Source organism: Eptesicus fuscus, chromosome 4, assembly GCF_027574615.1.
Source record: "Eptesicus fuscus isolate TK198812 chromosome 4, DD_ASM_mEF_20220401, whole genome shotgun sequence".
Lineage (NCBI taxonomy): Eukaryota > Metazoa > Chordata > Mammalia > Chiroptera > Vespertilionidae > Eptesicus > Eptesicus fuscus.
This window is the reverse complement of record NC_072476.1, coordinates 57,963,705-57,976,827: the sequence shown is the minus strand read 5'-3', so window position 1 is coordinate 57,976,827 and position 13,123 is coordinate 57,963,705. Positions and strand designations below refer to the sequence as shown.

Genomic DNA, 13,123 nt, shown 5'->3' with positions numbered 1-13,123 from the left:
GAACTCAAGATTAATTGATATTCAGCTAAAAAATCACTCTGAGCACTCCTCAACAGTCACACCTCATTGGCAGTCTTACCCCGTGGTCAAACTGTCTGAACCTGAAGGAGCCCGTCACGATAATACCACTAAAGAACACCTACAAGATTGGCAACAAAACCAGTTTTAACACTTGCTCTTAAATTTCTTTCTGACGCCCCAAGTCTCTCTCCTATATGATCTGATTTGGGAAACGAAGCATGTCATCTGAGTATTTGATTCAAACTTGTCTCCTTGAGAACATTTTCTGTGCAACAAGCAGCATGATACAGGGATAGAAAAACAGGTTTATCCTGACTTGTTGGACCTTGAGCAAACTATTTCACTTCTCTGGGACTGTCTCCTCATTTGTTAAATGAGGGTCACCTCTACATTGCAGAGGACGTGGTTATGGGATGTGGTAAGGTGCAGAACCTCAAACCCAGCTGTGTCAGGGCTTCAACCTCATCCATTTAGTCATGCCGATTTACACTGGTACTTATTCATCCCTTGCCTTCGTTACTGTGCTGGAACTGAGGATGTGGCCGTGAATCGAGCAAACACCCTACGCTCAGGGAGCTTAGTTTCCCTGGAAGACGGGCAGTAAACGTTGATTACTATAAACGGTGAAACCAACTAAGGCTATGACAGGAACTGTGGAGGGGGTGGCCTGCTACACACAGAGTGGTCTGGAAAGGTGACCCTTGAGCTGGAACCTCAAAAGGATAAAATGAGCCTTTCCAGCGAAAAGTTGGGGAAAGAGCAAGCCAGGCAGAGAAGAAAGTGCAGAGCCTTTGGGATCAGAGAAATAGCTGGTGGCCCAGGAGCAGGGGGCGGCTGAGAGAGAGTGAACGAGGAGAGCAAGTGAGAACTGGCTGGAGTGGTGGACAGGAGCCAGGTCATCCCGGTTTGGGCACACAGGAAAGAGAGGTTTGGGATTTATTGCAAGAACAATAGGTGGGGTTACAAGAAGGGGGTCAATTCAGTTTTAAATGTGGAAAAGTGGTTTGGTTAATGGCAAGTGGCAGGAGGTAGGCCAGTTAGGAGATGATCACCATAGACCAGACTAAAATAAATATAGATAGATAGATAGGTAGGTAGGTAGGTAGGTAGGTAGGTAGATAGATAGAAAGATAAAAGCTTGGATGAGGTAAGTGGCAGAGAAGCGCAGAGATAGGATGCATACGCCACAGACAGGGCCGACAGGACTCAGGGATGGATTAGATGTGAGGAAAAGAAGGGCTCGGGAGGACTCCTATGTTTTAAAAGGCAGTGGGATGTTCTCTGTCAGTATCTCAGGCTTCTTCATTTCCATGGCCTATCTCAGTTTGTGCACCTGATGTTTCCTATGCACACAACACTCTCCTCCTAAAGACCTGCGTTCCCTTTAATGTCCACTGGAACATCTCCGAATCATCCTATAAAACACAGCAGCTCCCCACCCCAGGCACTCTCTGTCCTTACCTTGCCTTAGTCAATCTTCAACCTGACAAAGGTGGTTTGTCTGTAATTGTCTGATTCCCCCGGTAGAATTTAAGTTCCATGAGAGCAAGGGCTTTGTCTATTCTGTTCATCTTCATTCCCTAGAACCCCAAACCAAGCCTGCCATATAGTAAGAGTAGGATGTCTTGAATGAATTCATGAGAAAACAAATGAACAAGTGAGTGAATAGACTATTTTGTTGCCACAGATCTGGTCTATGGACAGCTATCTAGCTAGTTCAGCCTGTGGATAACTCTCCGGTCATCACACAGAACACCTCTGCTATAGTCCTCAGTGGAGGTCAAGCTTGAGATATTATGTGCAAGTTAATTTTACAAGCCCGGGTGAGGTGGGGACGTGACATTTCTTTTGCATTTTCAAAGCACTCTTCCTATATCCAACTGGATCATGGTGTAACCAGACTACATATGAAACTACTCCTTAAAAAAATAATATTTGGCACTCAGATCTTATCTAAATGCAGCCTAGTTTTGAAACCACGTAAAGTTTGTTCTACGACCTTACTATAGAAAACGTTATCATAGAAGGGACACCAGAAACAACCCATTGATCCAATTCCTCAGAGTTTAAGACTCAGAAAAAAGTATGCTCTTGTAGTTCACTCTTACTGGACAATGAGGATAACTCATACTGTTTTCTCGTTATTTTTCCTTGACTGCTAGGAAGCTGTAATAAAGTTAGGGTTCGAGTGCAATATATTATCCTCTGCATAAATTCTTCAGTTACCTCTTTCTGTCCATTATGCAGCTTTTTATTCTTTATTTTAACATTTATTTTATATCTGGACCTTATAAGTTGCCTAAAATTCTTTCTGAAAAGTAGATGGCATATACATAATTAGCAGGAAATCATGAACCTGAAAGTGGAGAACCTGGATTCCAGACCTGCCTCTTTCATAACGGCTGGATGATCCCCTCAATTATTCATACTTCCCATGATCTCTTTTATCGTCCCAAACAGGGATTCCGTATCTAAAGTAGCCTTTAAGCTCTAACCTTAGTAATGGCAAGGCTTAGGACTTCATGTGTTTGGGAAGAGGCACAGTTTTTACTAGTTCATTCATAACTGATTTTTGCTTATGTTAACAACACTACAGCACCCAAAAGGAACATCTACTAAGTGACAAGATTCGTTGCTAACTCGTCACATCCTTAAAATATTTTGTCTACCCCATACTTATTAGCTAATTGTCACTTAAGCAAAAAAAAAAAAAATATATATATATATATATACACACATATATATATATATACATATATATATGTGTGTGTGTGTGTGTGTATGTGTGTAAATATATATATTTATTTTTACCTCTTCAAGCCGTGCTCTTGTGGAGAACTGATTTGTTGTTCCCATGACCATGTAGGCTATGGAAGGGGAGCCAAGGTCAAACCTAGAAATGGAAACTCGTGTTATTTTGTGAAATATTCGTTCTCTCAACATATATTTCTAAGTGTCCCTTATAGCATTTAAGTAAAAACTGGTTAGGCATGGAAAACATGGACATGATCCCTGCCCTCCAATGGATTAAGATCTAGTTGCAAAAAATAGACACCAACAGGTGAATAAAAGATGAAGTACCCAGAATAAAATGATAGAGGTACTGATGCTACACAAGTTAGACAAGGACAGATGCAAATCAGCAAAGGTGCTGAGCAGAAGACTTCTAATAGGTCAGTGGGTGCGGGGAGGGATTATTCCAGACGGAATAGAAAACCTGACTATCCAGACTCATGGGCTAGCAATGAATTAAGAGTTTTATATTGTCTGAGGATATTGTAAGGACCTCTACTTTCTAGCTTCAGTCAAAAACCCCCTTTGGATGATCACCGTTGTTTTACAAACAAATTAAAAAAAAAAAAAAAGCCCGAGTTGAGGAACTTCCCCAGGCACAGCACAATCTTTGGCACTACTTACTTTTGTATAAGTTTATACCAATTGTCCCTCAGAAACTGCCAGGCCAGGGGGTATCCCACTGGGTTTCTGCCAACAGAGCGAAGAATATCTGGAAACTCTTGAGTTTTTATTACATCTCCCTTAAAACTTTGGTCTAGTAACCTAGAATGATTAAGAGAAGAAATGTTAGCAATGAATATGCCCTGGAAAAGTTAAGAGAAAGCTATTCCATACAATAATTTAAAGCCAGCCTGCCAATAACAAAGACCGAAAAAGGTAAATAGGTAACCAGAGCCCTGGTAAACTCGCTATAGCTATCCTAGCTAATAAAGAGGGAATATGCTAATTGACCATCACTCTGTCACAAAGATGGCTGCACCCACAGCTGAGGCCAAGTTCCCATAAGGAGCCTTAAGGAGCAATCAGCAGGGACCTGAGGCTACGCCCTCCCCCGCTGCCATGGGGCTTGACAGGGGACCTCAGGCCCTGTCCCCCACTTGGCAGGGCTTGACAGGGGACCTCAAGGTGTGCTTCCTGTCCTGTTGCTGGGCTAGGGGACCTCAGGCTGCTCCCCCTGCCCCAGCGCCAGGCCGGGGGACCTCAGGCCGCACCCCCCACCAGGTGGGGCTTGACAGGAAAACTCAGGCCGCGCCCCCCATCCCAGCACCGGGCCAGGGGACCTGAGGCTGTGCGCCCCCTGCCTGGCTGGGCTTGACAGGGGACTTAAGGCTGTGCCCCTCATCCAGTGGGGCTTAACGGGGGACCTCAAGGTATACCCCCAGTGTTGGGGCAGGGGAACTCAGACCACACCCCCGCCCCGCAGGCTCCAAGGGGGACCTGAGGCTTTGCCCCCCCCCCCCCCCCCCGTCTGGCAGGGTTTGACAGGGGATCTCAGGCCATGTCCCCCACCTGGCGGGGCTTGATGGAGGACCTCAAAGCACACCCCCACCCCAGTCTGGGCTGGGGGACCTCAGGCCATGCCCCCCGTCCTGGCACCAGGCCATGTGACCTGAGGCTATGCCCCCTGCCCAGCAGGGCTTGACAAGGGTGGGACTGGCCGGGTCTGGATCTAGCCTAATGGGGGGGGGGGGTGGGCAGCGGCTGGGTCTGGGTCTCACATGATTTTGAGGTGCACGTGGGTGGGCGGGGACTTGACTCTGGGTTTCATGGTGAGCCCCAGACTCTGACAGGAGGAAGGTTTTCATATACATTTTACTAATTTTCTTTCATCTCTGACACTTCTATTATAGAGAAAGGGCAAATAGCAATATTATTTCCTCTAATTAATCCCCTTTTAATGTGCACGAATTTTGTTCACCGGGTCACTAGTGTAACAATAAAACTGACACACAGTATTCACAATACATATTCTCACATATATTCTCATTTTCTCATAAGAGGAGCTAAGAAAGTATATGGTTCTAATTTTGTTATTTTAAAGATACACAAATATATGCTCCTTTAAATATTTTTCATGACACCTGCTTCTCCCTAATTATTTACCACTAGAGGCCCGGTGCATGAATTTGTGCATGGGCAGGGTCCTTAGGCCTGGCTGGCTATCAGGGCCAATCAGGGCTGGGCCCATCAGGGCCTGCTGGCTGGGGGGGGGAGGGACAGGGAGAGGGAGCATGGGCCAATCGGGGCCTGCCAGCCAGGGGCGAAGAACGGGGCGCAGGAGGTTCGCCGCCAGCCCCAAGTAGGGAGCCAGCCCTCAGCTCCGCTGGGAAAGGGGCCTTGTCTACAGCCACCCCCCGCCAGTTCCTCGTCCTAGCCCGGGGCCCAAAAAGCCCCAGCAGGGTTGGGAAAGGAGGTGGCGGTCACCGGGCTGGGCACGGAAAAAACGGATGCCGGTGACCCACCACTGCTTGGTTCCCCACATCCACCCCTCCTCCTTCCCTCACCACTGCACCGCCACTGTGGTGGGCGGGCGGCAGGCCAGGAGGTGGGGGGAAGAAGGGGCATGAGAGGTTGGCCGCTGGCTCCAAGGAGGGAGCTGGCCCTTGGCCCCCCTGGGAAAGGGGCCGCATCCGCCACCACCCACCCCGAGTTCCCCGTCCCAGCCCAGGGCCAAAGGCCCCAGCGGAGTCAGGAGAGGAGGCAACGGTCACTAGGCCGGGCACAAAAGGAATGGATGCCAGACACTGACGCTGCCAGCCGGCCGCAGGAGGTTGGCTGTGGGAGTGCACTGACCATCAGGGGGCAGCTCCTGCATTGAGTGTCTTCCCCCTGGTGGTCAGTGCATGTCATAGTGACTGGTCGACCAGTTGTTCCAGTCGTTTGGGCCTAACAGTCGTTTAGGCTTTTATATATATATAGGAGATACTCGTTAGCTGTCTCCCCACTAATATAAATGTTCCCAGCAGAACAGGCAATTCCTGGTCAAAAGAACAAAAATAGATGCGAGAAGGATCTGATCTAAATTAATTCCTTTGTTCATACATGAACATGAATGAATTACTCACCACTGAAGCTTTTCCTTGTTTTGGCTAACACAGAGGGCAAATTCAATTTGGTTTTTCTCGGTACTGGACAGAGAAGACTGATATTTACGATAGAGAAAATCCCATCCTTCAGTGGTCTGGGCCCCCACAGCAAACACTGCCAATGTCACATCGTTGGGTAGCCTGTGGGAAAGAGCACATGGGCGAGAGTCGGAGTTGTAGGAACTGTGTTTGGATGAAGAATGGTGACCAATTATGAACTGATAAATGGCCTCCTGATCAGAGAAGCCTGGAAATCTAAACAAAAATAACCTTTCCTTCAGTTAAATTTTTTGAAAGAGGCAAGAAAAAATATCTAAAATTCAGTTGTAAGTAGTCTTCTCAAAAATGTTAAATGAAATGCCACTTTCACAAGTACCTATGTGTCTAACACACTTTAATGACACTGGGTGACTCCCAATAGGTGGCCACTTTTCAAGCCAAAAGAAAGAGTTACAAACTAGACTCAAGATGTAATCCATGAACAAGCATTAGGAATCGAATAGGACCACCACTTATAAGCATGTCTTTCAATGGAAGCATGTATACTATGGGCTTAATGTTTCCCAGATGGGATTTAAGACCAGATATACCTAAGTATGGTGAGAATTAATTTTCCAAATACAGGAAGAACTTAGGCAGCATCAGCAACTACTATGCGCCTCCTGTCAGGGACTTTGGAGACCCAAAGAAACTACTGCGAGAGGCAATGCCTCTGTTCCTGGCAGCACGGCTGTCTCAGTTCTGGTAGGTTTTGTACCCTTGGCTGCATAAAGTGGGAACATTCTAACTCTCCAGATATTTGACTTTTGTGCATAGAAGTTCTCTCCTAGCATTACTGCAAGTTGAGAGATACACAGATAAATCTTAAAAAGTCATTTATTTTCCTAAAAAGGGAGGCCAGGGAGACTTTTTGTAGTTGGTTTTGCTCCCAACATGTAGCAGCAATGATGGAAAATAGCAAAGGCACCCCTTTCATGAACGAACTAGCTGTTTGCTAAGGACAGACCTCAAATCTCCATCAGATTCCTTCCACGCTCTGAAGTAGCCTTCTGCCCTCTGTACGCAGGGCTGATACTTGCGCACACAGGCGAGGAGGAGGAGCTGGCTCCGCAGCATTCGCTCTGAGACAGAGCCCTCGTCAGTCCATGTCTGCTTGTCAATGAGGCCCCTCAGCAGCCCGATGAGAAAGCCCTGAGGGAAAGCCACGGTGTCAGCATTACAGTCCCAGGTCCCCACATGTTTTATGTAATCCAGTACACTCAGGTGAGGGGGGATATTTTACAAAGTGTAATAACAACTCTTATTTCTAAAACCATGGAGTTCTGTTTATATCCTATGTAATAAAAGGCTAATATGTGCATTGTCCCCTCGACTGGGAGTTCGACCAGGGGGCGGGGCCAGGTGGCCAACTGCCATGTCTCCTCCTGATCTGGCCGGACCCCACCCGTGCACGAATTCATGCACCAGGCCTCTAGTTTCATTATAAAAGTTGTCAGACACAAGAAATGATTAACTATTTTAGTATTTGCATAACAATCTTTTGTAAATATATGTTTATCTACTTAAAATCAAGATAAACTGCCACTTTAAAAAAATAAACTAAGGGAGTTTATATGACTACATTTTGAAGGCAAATTTTACAATGGAACTTCATGACCTTTTGCCAAAAAATAACAACTTTGTACTTCTTCTTCAAGTACCTGAGTCCCAGAAAATCTTAATAGTAGCCATCATAATACAGAAGTAAAATGAATTAAAGGATTTGCAAAAGGAAGGGAATAAGAAATCCATGAAAATTAAGTACAGAGTCTCATAGTCCCATGTCTACTTTTAATGCTAAAATAAAACCAAATACCTTTGCTAGTCAATCCAAATACTGAGTTAATTTTTATTTACTTTTCTTTAATATATACTGATATAAATATATGTGTGTGTGTGTATATATATATATATGTGTGTGAATATATATATATTTACACACACATACACACACACACACGACAGTAATAATTCTTGCACACCCATATAAAAGCAAACCACTTAAGTAACCACTCAGTTTACTTCAGGCTTTTACCTTGAATTGAATTTCCACTTCATTCATATCTCTTTTCTCCATTAACTTGTACATAGGTATCAGCTCATTCAAACCTTGGAACACAGGCATAATTTCTGTTTCTTGTTTCAAGTACAGGGTTAAATTCAAGGCTTTTTCAATCGGTAGCTTTCCAATGCTGGTCAGGAGACACCATGGTGAGAGGTTTAAAAGAAAACTTAGGAAACCAACTTTTTGTTTCAAAAAATATTTTAACAATCTACCAGCAAAAAATTCAACCATTTAATGTCCCTCATAAATAACGATCTTTCTATTAGTATCTTTTCCATCATAAATAACACAACATTGGCATGTTTGCACGGTGAGGGGAGTTGCTCAAACACAACAGAGCTAGGGCTAACTTGTGGTTAAGACAAGAAGCGGGGCAGGGTCTGTTCCTCTACGAAACGTTGGACTGTGTGCTGATCTTTGATCGGGATTTTAATCACAGATCCTTCAGGAAGCCTAATCGGAGAGACTGCCACTCAGTTGACACTGTAAGTCTCTGGAGTCAACACATCCTCTTCTCCATTCCAACAGAACTGACTATGGATAAAAACCCTTCGTTATAGAGGGTTGATGCTAAAAGCCTCAGAGGTAAGGTATATGCTCATAAACACAACATCCTCTAAGACAGGGGTCCTCAAACTTTTTAAACAGGGGCCAGTTCACTGTCCCTCAGACCATTGGAGGGCCGGACTATAGTTTAAAAAAAAACTATGAACAAATTCCTATGTACACTGCACATATCTTATTTTGAAGTAAAAAAACAAAACGGCAAAAACACCCGCATGTGGCCTGCAGGCCGTAGTTTGAGGACGCCTGCTCTAAGACTTAAGATTTAAGCATCAGTATGCAACAGAGGGGAGTATTTGTGGGCATGCGGAAACAGCTGGCTAAGCACCCCCTATTTTTATCCCCCATTGCTACTTTTCGCCTCAAGAGGCCCCGATGCGAAAGAACTTGACATTTAGAGCAGAGGACATGGGGTATGAGGAAAATTATAAATTATTCCTTTCTACCTGATTCCCCTTAGGACTTCTGTTCTGCCTAAATACTGAGGAAGTGTAAGTTTTTGTCTTGCAGGCTATTTCCTTAATAACCATTGTCATGGGGCAAAAAATCAGAGTAAACACTCAACAGCTCAAAGTTCATTCGTTTGGGCAGCATTTTATGAGCTGTATTCCATTAAGAGGCTGTGAAGTTCAAGAATCTGAGTGTGTGCAGGGGTGGATGGAAACCCCTTTAACCCAGCGGGGGAGGAACCAGATCTGGTAAAACAGGGCCAGGGCCAGAGAAAGCCACAGGACAACTCTTTAGAAACCAGCCAAGGAGCTTCTCCAGGGAGTAGATCTCCTGATTTTCTACACTTTTGCCTCCATGTGATCATAGTTGTTAATGAAAAAGGTTAAAATACAGATGCCTTCCTTTACCTGACTCAGCAGACACAGACAGGAGGTTAACCATACGGCTACAAGCAACCTGGGGTTGTTAGAAGAACTTAGGGGAAAACACCCTTCAACTTCTTATTAGCAATCAATCATTTCCATCTTTAGAAATCAAGAATTTGAGCGATAACAGCCGCTTTCAGAAATAAACCAAGACTCTGAGGAGCGTGTATTACCTGACAAGCTGAAATGCATTGTTAATGAGACTGGCCCGATCATTACTGCTGATTGCTGTGTGCGTTCCTTGTAAAAGGCCAGTCAAAGAATCCCATCCATCATCCTCATAATGCACAATGTAATAGCCATTCATTCCCACGTTAAATTTGATCCATTCCACCTCTTCTGGGAGGATGAGCACATCTAGAGCAAATAAAATAAATCTCAGCTCTATTTTCTCTCTTGACGGATGAAAGCTTTTCTGATCAGAGACTAGACCACGAAACTACAGGAAAGTTTAATACTGAAATGAGTTTCATATTGAACAAGTTTCTTTTAGAAACCAAAAAACAGCACCCCCATCAACGAAAGCCAACACTAGTTTTAGGCACCCATTTCGTGAGATTTATAGATCTATGAGAAGAATGCAGCCATGTTTCAGGCCATACAGACAATATAACCCAGCAATGTTAACAAAGTAATGGGGATTTTTCACTCGTAATCCCTTCTCTTTATCATTACATAAATCAACTGTTTTAATCTCTATCTGGCAAGATACTGGCCTTTTTTTTTTTTTTTTTGCAACCAGACAGGATTTTCAACCTATAGTCTTCACTAGAAAATGAAAGCCAGAGATCTGCTGAAGATAAAGGTGGACCTGGTCCTTTTTGTTTTAACCAAGATAAATAGCCAAAGAAAGGTGGTATCCAAATCCTGCACATTTCTATAGTTCCTTCTTCATTAACCTAGTTATTTCCCCAACAAATTACCTGTTTTTGTCTTCAGCAAAAATCTCTGGGCCGATTCCGATTTGCTGGTGATGAATGTCAATGGAACATGCCACAGGTACCTGAAAGAGAGGGGGATGAACTGCTCATTTGTTGATTCCACTGAACAAACAGTCATTCAATCACCTACCACGTGCCAGCACTGGCTAGTTTAAGAATGGCACCAGAGCGGCTACAGACAAGAGATCAGAACACCCCTATCCTGCTGTTCAGGCACTATCATCCTTCTCAGGCTCCTTCAGTAGAGTTAGGAATTTGGGCTCAAGCGAGCCCCGACAGCCTTTACAGTGATTGGCTGGGAGCTCCCAGAGCCGAACTTAAAAACCGTGACCACCAGTAATGGCACAAATTGACATCATGTGCCTCCTAAATCATACACTAAGAAGAACACATCACTTCCGTGGAATTCCTACTAATGATGCATAACCTGAATCTGATCATGAAGAAACGGCAGAAAACCAAGCTGGAGGACATTCCATAACATAACTGGCCTGTACTCTTAAAAAATGTCAAGGTCAAAAAAGACAAAGACTGAGGAGCAATTGCAGAGAAAAAGGACTAAAGAAATGTGACAATTAACACAATGTGACCCTAATACTGAATCCTGCCTGAATCAGAATATTTTTTTCTTTTGCTACAAAGACATTATTAGGACAGTTGGAAAAACTTAAATAAGGTTTAGATTAGATAATAGCATTTCATCAAATTTATTTCATAATTTTGATAACTGTGCTATAGTTATATAAGTGAATGTTCTTGTCTTTTAGAAAATACCACACTAAAGGATTTTGAGGTAATGGATTATCATGTCTCCAAATTACTCTCAAACAGGGGAAAGCCATATATATAAAATACATACATATATATGGCATATATGAAGAGAGAGATAAATATAGAGAAAGCATATCTTTACTTAGAGAGAGAGAGAGAAATGTGGTAAGAAGTTAACATATATCAGGGTTAAAAATATATGGGAATTCTTTGCCCTCTTCTTACAACTTCTCTATTAAGCATAAAATTATTTTGAAACAAAACATTTTTAAAATAGTGTCCATCTAGGGCCAGTCAAGCTGCAGTATGTCATTTCCAGTGATGTCCTTCTGTCCTGTTAATCTGGCAAACAAGTTCCAGGATCCAACTCAGACTTCCCAAAGAAAAGAACTGAGTCTCTCCTCATTCCCAGAAATTGCCATTTCCAGGCACTATTGTAATTTAGTGACAGTTACTTAGATCAGAGCTTATTACAAGCCAATAACTGGACATCAGCATCCTATCAAAGTACAAAACATGATAATTATACATCATCAGCTTCACCGAGATGAACCAAGGTTTAGAGCCACCTTCATCCTCCTGGGGAGATGGTGGTGTATAAGTCAACTTCATAGGGTATGTAGATTTGATTGAAACATTTTAGCCATAAAGGTAAGGGCACTATTTCAAAAATAAGGTTTTATCCTACAAGGCAGATGTTACCGAAGCAAACAAATGCGTTTTCCTCGGGGCCCCTTACCCAGACTCTGGGCTGCCTTCAGAGCCTTTCATATAGTGCTCCTGCTTCAGGTGGACGTTCCTCCCCCTCACGGTGACGGTTATCAGGGGGAAGCCCTTCTGCAGCGTCCAGGTGTTCATCATGGTTTTCACATCAAGGCCTTCCTGCTGCCAGTGCTGGTTTATACAGAAAAACACAGCTGCATGACCCACTTAGACCCAACTAAGAAAAGGCAGAACCCGAGCTTCTGCTCACAGACGGAGCTGCTATCAGTGGCCACCTCCCCTCTGAAGCTCCTCCTCATCCCTCCTCTGCTCCTGCCCTGCCCCCTTCCCCACTGTCTCCAACCACAGCACGTGGTCCATGCAAGCACTGACAGTTACTTCTCGTTCTCTTTCTCTACACATGTGTGTCTTGAGAACAGGTACCATATCTGGTTCTACTGGGCATACCTTGGGCGTGGCACCGGGCACAAAGTAGGCATGTGCATGAATGAATGAACGAAAGTAGAGAAGGGAAAGTGGCCAGGTGTGCAACACCTACAGAACGATGCTGGCTCTCAGACAAGCAGGTGGGGGAAAGTGTTCAAGAGCCTGTACTTCCAAAGCCCAAAGCGCTAACACCCAGATGGCCCACACTCCACAGCAATCATGAACTCAAAAGAGGACATTTTCTTTGATACTAAGAAAAGCTTTTAAGAAATATTTAAAAGTTAGTAAAAGGATAAAATATGCTACAGAACTAATCTACAAACTTCTGAAGAAAGCTGCCTCTAAAAACAAGCCAAGAAAATAAAAATATGATGGAAGAAATTCTGTTAAATCTCCAGACTAATCCATAGCCGCCTAGGAAAATAGTCCACAAGTCCAGATAAGCAGAGATGTAGACTGTTTTGTGATTCAGATTTCTTTTCTTTTTTTTAATTCTTTATAGCTTATTGGTTAAAAACACAAGTTAGAACTAAATTCAAATCCCAGCTCTGTAATTTACTAACCACATGCCTTTGGATTTCATATTCACATCTGTAAAAATAGGGATAATAGTGCCCCACTCATGGGCTGACTGTGAAGAGGAAAGGTGATAATGCACCTAAGTGCGTAGCACGTGCTTGACGCGGAGTAAGTGCTCAGGAATGCTCGCTGCCATCATCTGTTTCCTTCCAAATGAAGAGCTCTGGAAATGATCGACATAGCCTGACTGATAAAGCCCGAACTCTCACAGAAACCTGTCATAAATTCACTGCTTTA

General features: G+C 43.8%; 1 protein-coding gene across 1 annotated transcript in view; it reads right to left on the bottom strand.

Moving 5' to 3' along the window:
• The window catches only part of ERAP1 (endoplasmic reticulum aminopeptidase 1), a 37,423-nt gene that overhangs the window by 1,793 nt on the left and 22,507 nt on the right, over positions 1–13,123 (bottom strand). Inside the window, exons 11-18 of the mRNA XM_008144525.3 lie at positions 11,898–12,052; positions 10,370–10,449; positions 9,620–9,803; positions 7,978–8,134; positions 6,910–7,094; positions 5,883–6,044; positions 3,439–3,579; positions 2,833–2,914 (exon numbers count right to left, since the gene is read on the bottom strand). Of these exons, the coding sequence (XP_008142747.2) occupies positions 2,833–2,914; positions 3,439–3,579; positions 5,883–6,044; positions 6,910–7,094; positions 7,978–8,134; positions 9,620–9,803; positions 10,370–10,449; positions 11,898–12,052 (1,146 nt within the window). The remainder of the gene's footprint in view (positions 1–2,832; positions 2,915–3,438; positions 3,580–5,882; positions 6,045–6,909; positions 7,095–7,977; positions 8,135–9,619; positions 9,804–10,369; positions 10,450–11,897; positions 12,053–13,123) is intronic.